Source organism: Desmodus rotundus, chromosome 12, assembly GCF_022682495.2.
Source record: "Desmodus rotundus isolate HL8 chromosome 12, HLdesRot8A.1, whole genome shotgun sequence".
Taxonomy (NCBI): domain Eukaryota; kingdom Metazoa; phylum Chordata; class Mammalia; order Chiroptera; family Phyllostomidae; genus Desmodus; species Desmodus rotundus.
In genome coordinates, this window is record NC_071398.1 from 35,871,370 (window position 1) to 35,886,821 (window position 15,452).

At 43.5% G+C, this 15,452-nt stretch overlaps 2 protein-coding genes across 2 annotated transcripts in view; both read right to left on the reverse strand.

Annotated features, from left to right (window-relative positions):
* Positions 1-1,541, reverse strand: part of WDR88 (WD repeat domain 88) — a 39,995-nt gene extending 38,454 nt beyond the window's left edge. The window contains exon 1 of the mRNA XM_024577426.3: positions 1,224-1,541. Coding sequence (XP_024433194.1) covers positions 1,224-1,529 — 306 coding nt within the window. The 5' untranslated portion in view covers positions 1,530-1,541. The remainder of the gene's footprint in view (positions 1-1,223) is intronic.
* Positions 1,542-2,622: 1,081 nt separating this feature from the next.
* The window catches only part of GPATCH1 (G-patch domain containing 1), a 38,253-nt gene continuing 25,423 nt past the window's right edge, over positions 2,623-15,452 (reverse strand). The window contains exons 12-20 of the mRNA XM_024577562.3: positions 14,473-14,651; positions 14,072-14,199; positions 12,451-12,587; positions 11,950-12,116; positions 9,000-9,216; positions 7,480-7,587; positions 5,309-5,406; positions 3,997-4,142; positions 2,623-2,896 (exon numbers count right to left, since the gene is read on the reverse strand). Coding sequence (XP_024433330.2) covers positions 2,866-2,896; positions 3,997-4,142; positions 5,309-5,406; positions 7,480-7,587; positions 9,000-9,216; positions 11,950-12,116; positions 12,451-12,587; positions 14,072-14,199; positions 14,473-14,651 — 1,211 coding nt within the window. The 3' untranslated portion in view covers positions 2,623-2,865. The remainder of the gene's footprint in view (positions 2,897-3,996; positions 4,143-5,308; positions 5,407-7,479; positions 7,588-8,999; positions 9,217-11,949; positions 12,117-12,450; positions 12,588-14,071; positions 14,200-14,472; positions 14,652-15,452) is intronic.

Below are 15,452 nucleotides of genomic sequence, written 5' to 3' on the forward strand. Positions count from 1 at the left end.
AACGCAGCGGTTCACCAGGTGTAGCTTATACTTCTTTCCACTCTTTCATTGAACTTGATCATCTCTTTCCATGAGAGCACTCCACTCTTTCTTCAGCCCAGGAAGATTTTGTTTCCTTCTGTGTTTCTTCCTCCTCCTCTCCCTTTCCCTCTCCCACACCCCCATCCATATATTGGCTCTTCTGGATCTCTCCTGCATGCCCCTCATCTTTTCTCTCATTACTGTTCCTTTATATTTTTCCCTCTGACTTCTCAGAGAATCCCATGAGCTGTTTTTCTGATTTTCTGTTTCAGTTCTCCCCTCCGATGTTAAAGCCTTCATGGAGGATTTTGGTTAGGAAATCCTTTTTCATCACCGAGAATTTTCTCCATTCACAGACCATTTCCTCTCTCCAGCTGCCAGTCTTTGTTTTATCAATGCGATGTCTCTCAAATACCACTGAGAATACAAAGTAGTGTTGTTAGGTTTTTATGTTTTTAATTTATTATTGCTATTCTGAGTTTTCTGTTGCTTCTGGTGCTCTGTTTAACTGACAGGGAGGGCTCTTTCACGGAGCCTGGGGTATATATTGCACTTGGGGAGTCCCACCATGAGGACGTTTAAGAAGCTCAGCCCTTCCCCGACCAGTGTGGCTCAGCTGGTTGGGCGACATCCGGGAAAGGGAAAGGTCACCAGTTTGGTTGATTCCAGGTCAGGGCACACGCCTGCTTTGCGGGTTCCTCCCTGGTTGGAGTGCACACAAGAGGCAACCCATTGATGTTAACCTTGCTCTCTTTCTCCCTCCCTTCTCCTCTCTCTAACAGTAGGTAAACAAAATCTTATTTAAAAAAGCAGCAGCAGCAGCAGCTCAGCCCTGACCCTGGGGTACGCACCTGCCAGTATCACCATAGTGACATGTAAGAGGCTCAGGCAGAGACCTCAGGTCCGGGGTAGGTCGGGGTAACCACTTTGGAACACTGCGCTTACCGTCCCCCTTCCCCAGCCAGGGCAGCCCTGATTCCCCATATGTGACAGTGGGAAGCACCCCCTCCCTCCTTTCCCTCCCCAGCAGCCACTTCTGAGCCTTTGCCCACTAGGTGTGCCTCAGGCAGGAGACTGGCCCCAGGACTTCGCAGAAGCTCCTGGAGAAGCCAGGTGGGTTTGCCAGGGTTGCTCTTGCTGGCTCTTGCCCTCCCCACATGTAGGAAACAAGCCACTGCTCCCTCCCACAGGGCAGTTCTGACCTTGGAGAGGGGCTCCTGGTCGCCCCAGAACTTCTTTTCGGGCATCGAGAGTTTCTTGGGCAGTTCTTGGTCCACGGCCAGGGGGTCGAGGGGGGCCAGCATCTGGTCCTGCTGCGTCTCCAACATCGACACCCTGAAGTGGCCAAAGGCCCTGACCAGGGCCGCCCAAGGAAGCTTACTGGGGTGGTGTGCGCCATCAGGGGCTGGGACCAAGGGCGGCTGCACGCCGCATTCCTGGGGCTCTGTCTTCCCACCCTCTTCCGGGTATTTTGGGGAGCTGGGAGCGCACGGTGGCTGGGAGGCCATCTCGGAGCCTCATCTGCCACTGGACACCACCCGGGCCTGGTTGCAAACGGCGGCACCTCGCGCCACGCCCCCGCGCCCAGCCCTTGGATCCGACACGCCCCCTCCCCGCCCCAGAGCCCGGCAATCTTCCTGCCTCCTCTCATTGCAGATAGTTACCCCCAGAAAAATGGGCGTCCAGTTCTGAGCACAAAAGGAACGACACCATGCGTGTGAAACTGGTGACCCCGTCCTCACAGTCTTGCCTTGCGGTTTCCTAGCTCCCTCTCCCAGGACAACCTCTTTGTCCTCTGCCCCTGTAGGGGCTCCCCGGGCCAACCCACTTTATGGCAACAACGCCAATGAAAATAACAGAACAAAATGCAAAATGTCAGGGCTTCTCAGGTAGCAGTCCCATCACCAGAAAAAGGCTGGGGGCAGAGGGGCGGTGGGAGTGCTTTTCTTCTTTCTCTTTTTAAAATCGTTCTAATCTTTCTGTGATGTTATTTGATAGTGTAAAAAACCACTGATTTACTTTTGTCAAAAGTCTCATCAGTGCAGATGAGGCAGCCTCAGAGCAGAGAGCCGGGGGTGGGTGCGTACTCTCCCGCTTTGGCACCTTAGATACATGGGTGACAGCTACCCCGAGAGGCTGAGTACCTGTCAGGAGGCACTGTGCAGCCCCCTGGGCTCCTGGCTGCCACCTCAGATGCCAGAGGGAGGAAAAACTGCAGGAGTGGAAAGGAAAGGACAGCCTCTCTTTTGTACAAGTTCTTAGAAAAATCCACTGTCCTTATCTGGACTTGGCTTTCTTCATAACAAAACCAGAGAAAAGTCTTCACCTTTCTTTTTTTTTCTTTAAATATTTATTTATTTTTAGAGAGAAAGGAAGGGAGGGAGAAAGAGAGGGAGAGAAACATCAATGTGTGGTTGCCTTTAGTATGCCCCCAACTAGGGACCTGGCCTGCAACCCAGACATGTTCCCTGACTGGGAATTGAACTGGCAACCTTTTGGTTTGCAGGCCGGCACTCAGTCCACTGAGCCACACCAGCCAGGGCAAGTTTTCACTTTTCATTTCTTTTTTTAAGTTTCAGGAAATAAAAAATCAAGAAGGAAATAGAAAAATTCCATTTTAATTACAATGTACAGTCTAAATTTTTTCCTTTACAATACTGAAGTTAAAAATAGAAACCAATTTCTGCCACCTTCTAAGGTCATCTCTGAAGTATCAAGGCTTAAAAGTTATTTTACAGCATGAATTTACACGGAACACGGTCTGTACAATGCACTGACCGAGCAGTCAGTGGGCGTCCGCCGTGGAGGAGGTCTGGTTTGGGGACAGGCCAGGGTGGGATTCTATTACTGCCTCCTTAGTGGAAAACGCTTTAGCCTGGAAAAGGAAGTAAAAGAAAGAAGAAAAGTTAGATGTGCACTGGAGAACCCGACAGCTCAGTTTTATTAACGCTCCTCTGGGCTACGCACTGGGCTGTAGGGTCTTTTTCATCACCGCTAGCTTCCTCACCCTGACTTCTGTGCCTGGCTGTCTGTTTGCAGAAAGATGAGTTAGATGCTTGCCCTACTCTGTTTGAAAAGAAACAAACCCAAAACTACAAAGCATGAGAATAGTTTATATACATATATACAATCTTGGCTTAGGGAAGGAAGGCCTTTAAAGGACAAAAGTTTGTAAAACATACCAACAAAGAAAATTGGTAAATGTAAGTGCACCAAAAGTTAAAGCTTCTGTACAACAGAGACAGTTAAAATCATACGATAGGTACCACACTAACACACAAAGGGTCAACACCCAGAGTTACTGTGTTTTAATTCCTAAGAATCAGTCAAACATACCTAATACCAGTAAAACAATCCAACAGAGACCAGAACACTGCAAGGGGTGTGAGCAAGCTGTCCACAAAAGAGCACACGGCCAAGGCTGGGACACGTGGCACTCAACTTCATTAACAATCCAGGAAATGCAAATTAAAACCAGGGGCCCTTCTTCACTCATCACACTGGCAACCATTTTTGTACCATTTATATTTGATATAATCACAAGGTACTTTCAACATTTAAACGGATAACAGCCGCTTTTAGAAACAATTGGGCAGTATTCACTCTAAGTGTTCATACTCTATTTATGCTACAGAAAATTATGATTTATATTAAAAACGTGTAACAAAATGTGTGCGTATGTTACGTATATGTGGTTGTGCAAAAAATCCTTGAAAGTTGCATATGAAGCTGACGGCAGAGGTTACTGTGGAAATAGAAGTTTTGGGACTTGGTCAAGGCCCACTTTAAGTTTTACCTATAAGGTATGAATTTTCACAATGAATATATTGGCCTATTAGGTAATTAAAAATTAACTTTTTAAAAATCCTATTTAATATGCAAGTTTATCATTTGTAATATTTGCCTCAAGCAAACACATCAAGATTTTAATGAGCCTTTGAAAGGCTCCTGAAAGCCGCTGTCCCCACCGCCTACCTTCGCAGCAGCTCCTGGGGGGACGTGTCTGTGGCACCTTCTTCACTCTGGCTGTCACTGCTGTCGGTACTCTCCAAAGTACTACTTTTCTCTGATTTTTTATTCTTTTGCTTGCCTTTGTGTTTGTGCTTCCGGTGTTTCTTTTTCTTAAGAAAGAAAAGAAAGAAAGTCGCTGGCACACACACAGCAGGCACTCACAAAGGTGTTCCCCACCCAATTCAGTACAAGGACAGCCTAATGAGGCAGCTGACTGCTGGAGTCACTCAAAAACAAGAACGAACTTCCTGTGGAGAGAGCTTTCGCCTAGTATGGGACAGACCAGGGACACACAGCCGTGCACTCTCTCCACCGTGCACCCACCACAGAGCGGATCCTCTGCAAACACGCACAGCAGGGCCAAGCTGGTGTAGGCAGGATACTGCCTTGGCACTTAGCCCCCATCTTATCCAAGGTGACCTCTGCCTTGGTCAGACCTGACTGGTCCATTTTATTAGGCATATGTGATAAACTACACATCAGGATGGCAAACACCCTGGAAATGAGCAAAGAAGAAACTGGTAGAAAATCAGAGAATAGCAGATACACTAGTAAGAAACAAATGAATCTGGTGTTTGAACATGTCGGCACCAACTTTTTTCCTTTAACTGCAAGAGACCTTTCCTCACCTTCTATGCTCAGGAATCCTTTCTTCTGACAGCCAGTAACGGAGCTGTTTCCAATCAGTTCTACTACTGCCCAGACCACTCTCGGTACCCAACACTAATACTAACGGAATTAAAAGCCTGTGCCAACTGAAAAGAAGACACGGACGATGAGATGAGGGATGTCGACAGCCAACACACACACCACTCACTCAGGTTTTCTTTACTTCAAATGCTATGCTATAGACCGACATCTCTATGTAACGATGACCAGTAGTTGAGAGATGTTCAAAATACTACCTTCATTTAATATTGAATGAGTAATCAAATAAAACTGTCTTATTATTTAATCCTCAACCATTACTCTAAGATACTTAAATGTCCTTTTTCCTACTTTTTAATGCTTACAAATTTAAAAACAATTAAGTACAACTGAACAAATGAAAATATTCTGTCAGAAAGAAAAATAAAGTTCCTGAAAATTGAGGGTTTAGATTTGAATGTCTGGTCCACACTTCTGCCAAGGTGTCAGAAACCCATGTGCCCCCATTGTGGCCACGAGGTACTCTCTTCAATGGGCCTATGCGTGACACCTGGGGGCTTGTCGGGGTGACAGAAGCAGGAGCGACAGACCCTACACACTGGTCCCAGGACACCCAGACATCACTCACCTTCTCCTTCTTCCATCTGTGCTCTTTCTTGGTCTTGTGTTTTTCTTTGTTCTTTTTATGTTTCTCTTTTAGAGGAGCCTCGAGTTTCTGACGAGCATCTGAAACACAGATGCAATCAACGCATGAATTACAGTGGGAAATAAAGGTTAAATTATTGACTTGGGAGTCCGCCTCAGTTGGAATGTGTAACACTAATGCAGAACTTCTGCCCTGCCCCACTGACATACAAATAGATTAGCCCATCATGTGTTAGCTCTGGATTTAGAAACTGCCAGAATCATCAACCAAGTATTTTGCCAGATGAAGGTAAAGTCAGACTACAATGCCCAAAAGGCTTTGGTAATTTAACATCCTCCAGTAAGCTCAAAGTCTGAACCTCAGCTCTGGTGCCAGCTCTGTGGTCTTTGGCACCTTGCTCAACCTCTTTAAGCCCCAGTTTCCCCTTTCATCCAACAGGGATAAGAGGAACCCTGTGTTCTTAGGGACGTGGAGAGGGTTGGATGGAACCGTGAACATGCAGGCCACAGCCTGGATCTGGCATGTAAGTGTCAGCTCCTCTCGCACCATTCTCCCTTTACAAAAGCACATTCAGTACGAATTTGTCTTGTAAGTAGAAATATTAAAAAAAATAACATCAGAGCAATATGATGTATGTAATCATTAAAATGACAAGTTGCAGGCACCTAAACTCTCTAGCTCCAAATTCTGACCAAAATGTTTTCGTAGGTCATTAATTTCCTAGTACCCAAGCCAGCAGAAATTCACAACCGTAGAAGCAGTGTTGTAAATCATTTAATCACCTTTTCCCACCGAAAGAAAAGTTCCCAGGTGTTCTGGAAGTGTGGATATTGTCCAAACCCAGCTAACGGGGGTCTGCAATCTTCTATTCCTATAGTTGGGCAGATATTTCAAAAACTGACCTCCTCAAACTTTCTTTTTAACACTAGTTTTTGGAAAACCATTTTCCCTCAATAATCCATAGACAAAATCAAGTTATTAACTGTTCCAAGGATATCAAGGGCGGTCTGGAAAATGGGCATAAATAATTTAACTTTCAAGGGCTAACACACTTATTTTAAGCTAAAGATTTGAACAACTAAAACCAATAAATACATGCACTGCAATTTTTCAAAACTTCACACATTTACTCCTCTCTGCTTCTTATCATCTCTTTGAAGGCTGCATTAATTAACTGAAACAATGTTTATATATGTGAGCACGACAGGAAACTGTAAAGCAGGTAACAATTATTTGTTATTCATGTACCTGAGCCACGTTAACCAAGCCTGCAAAGAGATGAAACACCAGTCTCAGCGTTGGAACGTGACAAGTCAATTTAAGGAGGACTGACTCGTGGGCGTGGCCAACGGTGTGGTGGCTGTGCGGGTGGGGGAGGCGGAGAGGGGGAAGAGGGTATAAGGGGGATAAATGATAATGGAAAAAAATATGACAAAAAAAAGGAAATTAAATGTTTTTTAAATAATTTATAAAAAGATGGCATTAATAGCCACTGGAAGAAGAAGATGGGCTATATTTACTTCTGAAAAAATTTATTTTATTTGCTACATTAGTCCAAGTGTAAAAAGTCTTAGAATACCCTACTCCCTGCAATTCCCTTCCCATCTTTGTGTCCTAGATTTTTATTTTTTTATTTGACAACATTTGAGATACTTAGGCCTCTACTGTAACTATCTGAAAGTTAAAAAGAAAAAAAAGCCCTGACCGGTGTAGCTCAGTTGGTTGGGTGTCGTCCCTGAAGATGAAAGGTCGCCAGTTCTACTCCCGGTCAGGGCACAAGCTTGGGTCTCAGCTTCGGTCTCGGTCGGGGTGTGTACAAGCAGCAACCAATCAGTGTTTCTCTCTCACATCAGTGTTTCTCTCCCTCTCTTTCTTCCCCCCTTACCCTCCCCCTCTAAAAAGAAAGTTAAAAACAGAAAAAGAAAAAAAAAAACCTAAAGGTTTCCGAGGCTGTAAAGCAACAACTATCGTTAAGGCACTAGGTGGAGTAAGGGGTTTGAACACGCGGCTGAGAACAGATAACCCAGAAACAAACATATCTGCTTGGGGGGCTGCACGCTGGGTTAGATGGGGGGATACAGCACAGAGCTATCATGTCTTGGGGACACTCTGGTGCCAGTGCAAACCGGTGAACCAAGGAGCTCTGGACTCACTGGGGCAGAAGACAGGAGGCAGCCGCGGGCCGAACTCTTCTCTCTCATCAATCTGCATCTTCTGTATCACAAAGGAAGGCGCGGGCTCCTGGGGGGCAGGCTCACTAGCTGAAAACAAACAGGGTATTAATTATTTTCATATATTTGCCAAATATTTATGTGTTTGAGTCTTCAACGAATATCTGTCACCACCAGATAACGTGTGCTTCCCTTCGCCACTCTGCTCAATCAGCTCGGCTCACACCAGGTGCTGAGCACACGAGTGCTGTGAACCCATGGGCCTGCCCTCCGACCTCATGGGCATTAGAGCTGGGAAGTCAGTCACACAGGGCACCTGCAATCAAATGCACCACTGTCTGTAACGTGAGGGGTGTACGGCACACACTCCTGATCACCTACTGCCACCTGAAGGGTTGAAAAATGTCCTCGAAGAAGGGCCATCTGAGAAAAACAAAATTTACAAACAGGGACATAAGGCTATCTTCCAGCTCGGAAATCCTAATTTCACTCAAAATGAATTATCAATGAAGAGAAAACCTGAACATAAACAAATTGTCATGTTCACATTAATAATCTCATTTTTTTAAAAACAGATGATTATGTTTTCAGATAGAAGAGATAAAAATAGAAAAAGTTTGGAAAAGTAAGCATCAAAAGAATTTATAATGGTTATCTCTGGGAAATAGGATTCCAAGGGACTTAAGCTTTCTATATTTTTATACCTTTAAAATTCAAGTATATATGACTTTAATAAAATATAAGTTGTACTACATATAAATATAAAACATAAGAAAGAGGCTGACATTTGCAATCACCCAAGAGCAAACAATATTTTATACCACTATACAACTTTTTGGTTAGAGGTCCTCAAAAATTACACCCAAGTCCACCCCAGATTGATGGGGCAGGCAGGACACTCTAAGACTGAGATGGGAAGTTGTGCCCACCTACTCAAGCATCTGAAAAGTCTTCCACCCTTGCAAGCTCCAGACAGCCTCCTTCCCTGTGGCAAAACCCATGCCGGGGTCAACAGAACACACGGGACAAGCTGCCATCCAAGTGCCAGACTCACAGTAAGGAGGACAGGCCCGGGCTACCGCAGGCCGGTAGGTCCACAGCACACAAGGCGCCGGCGCCCTGCGGGGAGGAAGCTGGAGGAGCCCCGTACTCGTGACCAAACACTTCCGGTAACCCTGGCACCTCATTATCAACCAGGTTTAGCAGGGGGAAAGCTATTTTTGAACAAAATTTTTAATATTTTTAAATTCCTCTCAACTAGGATAAGTAGGAAAATCAGTATTATCAAACACAGCTATCCTAAAAAAACCGAGATATCCAGAGATTTATACTAGACAGATAAAACAGAACTCTGGTCTACCCCAATAAAAATGTAAAAGATTAAAATACCATCTGAATGCTAATTATCCAGGTTTCAAATCACACACTAAACAAAGCAGTAGCTGCTCTAGAGACATCAGTGTTTTCTCCTTGAGATCCCAAAGTCTGAAATACTGACGTACCACGTGCCACAGGCGATGTTTCCGCCACGTCAGCCTCCTGGGAACTTTTGAAGTCGGCCTCCCTGGTACGTTCCTCATCATCCTCACTGTCACCCTGCTCATCCTCAGAGGACGAGGACGTTTCTTCGGAAGAGCTGGCAAAGATGGCCTTGAATAAGTCCATGGATGGGCGGCTATCCTCTCCTTCAGTCTGTGAATCCACTCCTTTGTTTCCCAGCTGTAGTAACAGTGAAACAGAAGTCAAGAATGAAGAGGAAAGGGTCCAAGGAGCCGAATGTTCTAGAACACACACATACATGTTGATGTTTACATTCATGTACATGGGTCTCCACACCTACACAGTGCCTAACTAAATTATCACACACAGCATTTATTTTTTTAGTGTTTCTGATTCACCAGTGGCAGAATGTGTTAAATGGAAGAAGCAGCTGAAATCTCTCATAGAGACAGGTCATCAATCAGAACTGCAGAGAAAAAATGCAGCAGGAAGTAGCACAGTGTCTCTGTCCTATTCTCAAGAGCCTATCTGAGCCTTCAGAGGTCTGGTATGAAAGGTGCTGAAGACAGTCTACTCATCCGAATGCTGAAGAGAAAACTGGGCCCTCCATACAATGGGGAGGTAGACAGGAACACGTCGATAAAATGGCCTCAGGACTTTTTTTTGCAACTACATACCATTCTTCCTAAAAGAAGCTGGATGTGAACATTCATATTAACCAAATAAAGAGCCAGTAACTTTGTACACACTCAATTCAATAAGCAAAAAGCAAAGGAATGAAGAATGCTAGGCTCCCACCCGCTCATCACCAGGAGGACACTAGGCAATCAAATGTGCTGAGCAATCCGAGAGAGCCCCAGGACTGGCCCAGGTCACATCCCCGTCAGCCCTTTCGTTTTACCACTGGACAGCCCGGGTCAGAGACGAGAGGCCCAAGAAGTGGAGCTGGACTCCACTACCCAGCTGTCCTCACTCAGGCGGCGGCCACTCCCCCGCGCCACACCACCTCCATGGAGCAAGATCACAAAGACCCACGTGAGGAAAACTGGCACAAGACAGTGGCATTTGCGGTTTTAAAGTAAACTCCTTTCACAGAAAAAATTAAAGAGGAAAAGTATACTATTCCCCACTAAAAATAACCAGGGCACATTGGAGAAAGGACTAATTCTAGGGCTGGAACTGAGAAATAAAAAGAGAAGCCCAGAAAATCTTACTGTGCCAGGAAGCCAGGCCATGCTCAGAGAGTAAGAGGGATATTTCAGAAGTATACAAACGCTGAGCTAAAGGGGCTCCAACTAGCCAAACTAGTACAGTTTGAGCATTAAAATAAATAATGATAGTACCAAATTTATCCCTTTGAATAAAATACAAGAAAAGAAATAGTTTGATGAGAAACAGGGTATTTGTATTTCAAAGCTCCTGAATACTTTTAAATAATTAAGTGCCGTGACTATGTGGCTCAGTGGGTAGGGCGTTGTTCTACAAGGTGAAAGGGTGCCGATTCGATTCCCGGTCAGGGCCCATGCCTGGGTTGCAGGTTCAGTTCCCAGTTGGGGTGTGTGCAAGAGGTGACCAACTGATGTTTCTCTCTTACATCGATGTTTCTCCCTCTCTTTTTCCCTCCCTTCCCTCTCTCTAAAAATAAATAAGTCAAATCTTTTTTAAAAAAACCTGCTTTGAAGATAATAAATTAGATAGGTTAAAATGGTACTATGCAAATGATCAGGGATAAAGAGTGATGTTACATAATGATAAAAGAGTCAATTCACCAAAGATATAATAATCCTAAATGAGTATGTAATAAACAAGAGAGTTTCAAAACACCTGAAGCAAAAACCACTTTGGCCTACAGTCTGACAGCTTCTTCTAAAGTTAAATTTATAAGTACGTATTACCCAGCATTCCCATTACTAGGTATTTACCCTAGAGAAATAACATTACTTAATTATTATTTTTGTCCACATAAAAAGCTGCAAACAACCAAATGTCCTTAAAGCGTACATTGTACGGTACCCTTGGTTGCTACTCTTGTATTGCTTTACTGTAGTTGGTTGTTAACAAACCAACAAACCGCAGCACAGCCACAGACAGAACAGTACTCCGCAGTAACAAGACTGAACTACTGCCACGTGCACAACACTAGTAAGTCTCAAAGGTATCACGCCAAGTGAAAGAAGCCAGTCTCGAAAGGCATATATGCATGTTATCCGTTCCATTTATACAACATTCTGGAAAGAGCAAAACTATAGAGTTGACGGGGGTCTGAGGTGAAGAGAGGGTATGACTACAAAGAAACAGCATGAGGAAGTTTTTGGTGATGACGTACCACCACTGTGTATCCTGATCGTGGTAGTGATTACACAAATCCGTATAAGTGTAAAAACCACTGAACTGTACCTTTAAAAAGTCAATTTTAATGCAGGTTAATTTTAAAAGTAAAATTAAAAAATTTTAATAAAGCTATTAGAAATAAAACCAACTTTTATTAAGTTCAACTTATAACTCTTAAAAGCAGTGATTAAAAAAAACAAATAATGTTTTCTCTATATACTCCACAAAAGAGAATATTTGTTATTTGGAAAATTATATTTTCCAATACAAACACAGAGAACTTATAACCTCTCCTCAAATGATTTAAGCTAAGATTCAAATTTTTGGACTGTAGAGCAGGTGTTGGCAAACCACAGCCCAGGGGCCAAATCCAACTTGCTGCCTGTTTTTGTAAATAAGTTTTACTGGAACCTAGATGTACCCAGTTGTTTTCATATTGCCTGTGGTTCCTTTCACATTCAACAGCAGGGTTCAAGAGCTGTGATAGAGACTATGGCCCACAAAGCCTTTAATATTTAATATCTGGCCCTTCACAGAAAGAGTGTGCTGACCCATTCTTACCACAGAGAAAGGTAAAGGCCACAGCTAGCCTGGCAAAGAGAAGCAGGAAGCCCCAAGTACCTTATCTGAGAGTGATTCCTTCACATGTTCTTCCTCTGTGTTCACTAACGGACTGGACTCTTGTTTAAGTGGACCAACTTTTGATCTAGCCAAACTTAAGAATTCACTAAGGGAATCTTCCTTCTTTTCTTGTTTGGATGTATCCCATCTGGATGGTTTTCTGGATTCTGAAAAATAGGACATAGACAAAACATTAGAATTAGCAAGCAAAAAACAAGTTCTTTACTACAGCTCTTTAATTCATTCAGGAACATCAGTGAACCTACTATAGGCCAGGCACTGTGCTAAGTGCTGGGGATGTGGCGGATGCTGGGGCAGAGTACCAACCCTCATCTGAACCACTACAACATGAGCCAAGGTAACCACATGAGCAATCCCTTAATGGAGGGAGAGTCTGCACTATGTGCATCCTTAGGATTAGATGACCCTTTATTTCTGTCTCCCAGCAGATGAGGCGTTGGGACCATGCTCGGCACATGGACCTGAGGAAGCCCTACTCACTGTCGGGACCTGGGTGCTGCGGTACTTTTTCACTTGATGCTTGAGTTGTAGGCAAGGAAGCTGTCTCTGGGAGTGTCAGAAAGTTGAAGACTGAGTATTTGTCACGTTTCACTCTTGGTAAGCCAACTAAAGTTGAACTGGGGGTTGAAAAAAAATATGAATATAATTTTAAAAACTGTAAGAATAAAATCTAATTCCTACAAAGCTTTCCATCCCATGTTTTTCATCAGTAGCTCTTCTACTTGGGTAAAAAGATCCCCTAAGATGTTTTCACTTGTCAAAGCAGTTTAGGAATATATAATATGGTGACTTTAGTACCCGTTAGTTTTTCCTGATTAAGCTAGAATTTAATTTGAAGATGGGTTTCCATTAAGGAGAAGTTCCACTGCTAAAAATACAGTTGACCCCAAACAGCATGGGTTTGAACTGCACAGGTCCATTTATATGCAGACTTTTGTCAATAAATACCATAAGTGTATTTTCCTTATGATTTCTTTAACATTTTATTAAGATTTTACTTATTTATTTTTAGACAGAGGGGAAGGGAGGGAGAAAGAGAGGGAGAGAAACATCAATGTGTGGTTGCCTCTGATGTGCCCCCTACTGGGGTCCTGGCCAGCAACCCAGGCATGTGCCCTGACTGACTGGGAATCGAACTGGGGACCCTTTGGTTCTCAGGCCAGTGCTCAATCCACTGAGTCACACCAGACAGGGCTGATTTCCTTGTCATGTTATTTTATCTAGCTTACTTTATTGTAAGTATACAGTACATAATACATGTATCATACAAAATAATGTGTTGACTGTTTATGTTATCAGTAAGGCTTCTGGCCAACAGTAGTTAAGTTTGGAGAGAGTCAAAAGTTATACATGGCCCTGGGCAATGTGGCTCAGTTGGTTGGAGCATTGTCCCATAAACCAAGTGGTGGCAGGTTCGATCCCCGGTCAGGGCACGTACCCCAGTTGCCGGTTTAATCCCTGGTTGGGGCACGTACAATAAGGCCACCAATCAATGTTTCTCTCTCTCTTTTTCTTTCTTTCTCTCCCTTCCTTTCTCTCTAAAGGTCATAAAAAGAAAACGTCCTTGGGTGAGGATTAAAAAAAAGTTATACATGGACTTTTGCCTGCACAGGGGGTCAGAACCCCTAACTGTCGCATTTTTCAGGGTCAACTGCACACCTAATCTTCTGACAAAGTCTCTGATTAAACTGTTTATGCTTTCCTGTAGTGTTTATTATCAAATAAGAAGGTACTAAACTTTTATAAAGAATTAGAAAACATAAGTAACATTTTGAATGTAAACTGTGTAGATCATTGAAAAGGTGGAAAATTAGACAAGCATTAAGTTTGAAGTTTTTTTTGTTTTGTTTTTTTTTTAGCATTAAGTTTTTATAGCTTGACATACATATCTAAATTTCATATCTTCAGTATGGAATGTTTGCTATCTGGACATTGGTTTAGTTTTTAGTAGCAAATTAATAGGAGTTAAATCTGCACAATTTGCAACTGATTTATAAGTAAGTTCATATAGAAAAAGGGAATTTGTGTGAGTATGTAAGAAGAAAATTAGCTTTAACATAGGGGATAGGTACTGATGGAAGTGCAGGTTTATTCAACTTACTCTGGATAAGGGTCAGGGACATTAAACCTCTTACACAGAAGCTTGTCAGGGTGCCATTCAAATGTATCTCGGGTGAGCTTCCCAAACATCTTCATCTTCACGGCCGACTGCTTGTCACTGACATCATTCTGGGAAAAGACGTCCACTCTGTTTCACCACGTGGTCACACATCGGACCTGACTGCTCTTCCATTGAAAAGTTTTCAAACAATCTTTCAAAATTACAAAACCCACTTATGCCACATTTTTGCTAAAGAACACTGAAAGCTGAAAGCATAAAAATAACTTCTAACTCTATAATACCATGTCTATTTTGATCTTCTCACTGAGGGATTTAAAATATTTGGCTATACAGTGCTTTAATTTTAAAATGCACCCCATAGGGACATGATGGCTACAGACCTCTTGGTCCCGAGGAACTTCCACTTGGTCTGAGTCGTCTTCCTCCTTTGCATGAGTGAACCTGGAGGACAAGGTCGAATGGGAGGATGCATACAGCAGGGCTGCCCGAGCAAACTCGTCCCGTTCGCGGCCTCGCTCCCACTCTGTCATACCGGGATCCAGACAATGTTCCAGAGCATCTGCGGTGCACAGAACAAGAAACCGCTTCACTCTGAGATAAAGCACTGGGCATCTGGCGGTACCACTGTGTCTCTACCGATTTCACTAGAGTAGCCAAATCCTCATCCTGGTTTTTAAGAGCATGACGGGGAGGTACTTGGCAGGCAATAGTGCTCGCTCCCTCACAGTGATGCTTCTTTTGAATTCCGCTGGATGTATCAGAGAAAAACATTTGGGAACAAATGCTTGATTAAATTTTTCAAATGAGGAAATTGTTACCACTCCCAGACAATAAGTTCATCCCAACTACATTCCTAAGTTTTGGCAAAAAACACTCCTTTCTCTAACCTTTTGAATTTAACAAATAAACAGCAGGCAGCTGGGATCTTAGTAGGGAGTCCAAGTACACAAAGTTCTGCTTTGGGAAACCAACCGCTCCAATCTGCTACCTCTCACGAGGACCACTGCGTGTAACAGCCAGCCCTCTCCCCCAGCTTGCCGTCTTTATTTACTTCGGAGATTACAGAGCGATTTTCCCCCATGTAATGGTTCAAGAGCCAACTCTCTCTGTAAGTCAAATTTTAAACTATGACTTAGGGCTGGATGGTTAGGACCTTAAGATAAAGTGGGAGATGACCTTGTTCTCTTGGTGTGAAATGTATCACTTTCAGAAGTCAAGCATTCGCAAACAGTAAACCGTCTGTAATTCAGCACTAGCCGCCACCACGACACATTCTCTAACAGAACAGCCACCTTTGGGACATACAGCTATCTGAGATACACAGAAACACAAGCTAATTGTTCTCGCTTTCTAAGGTCAA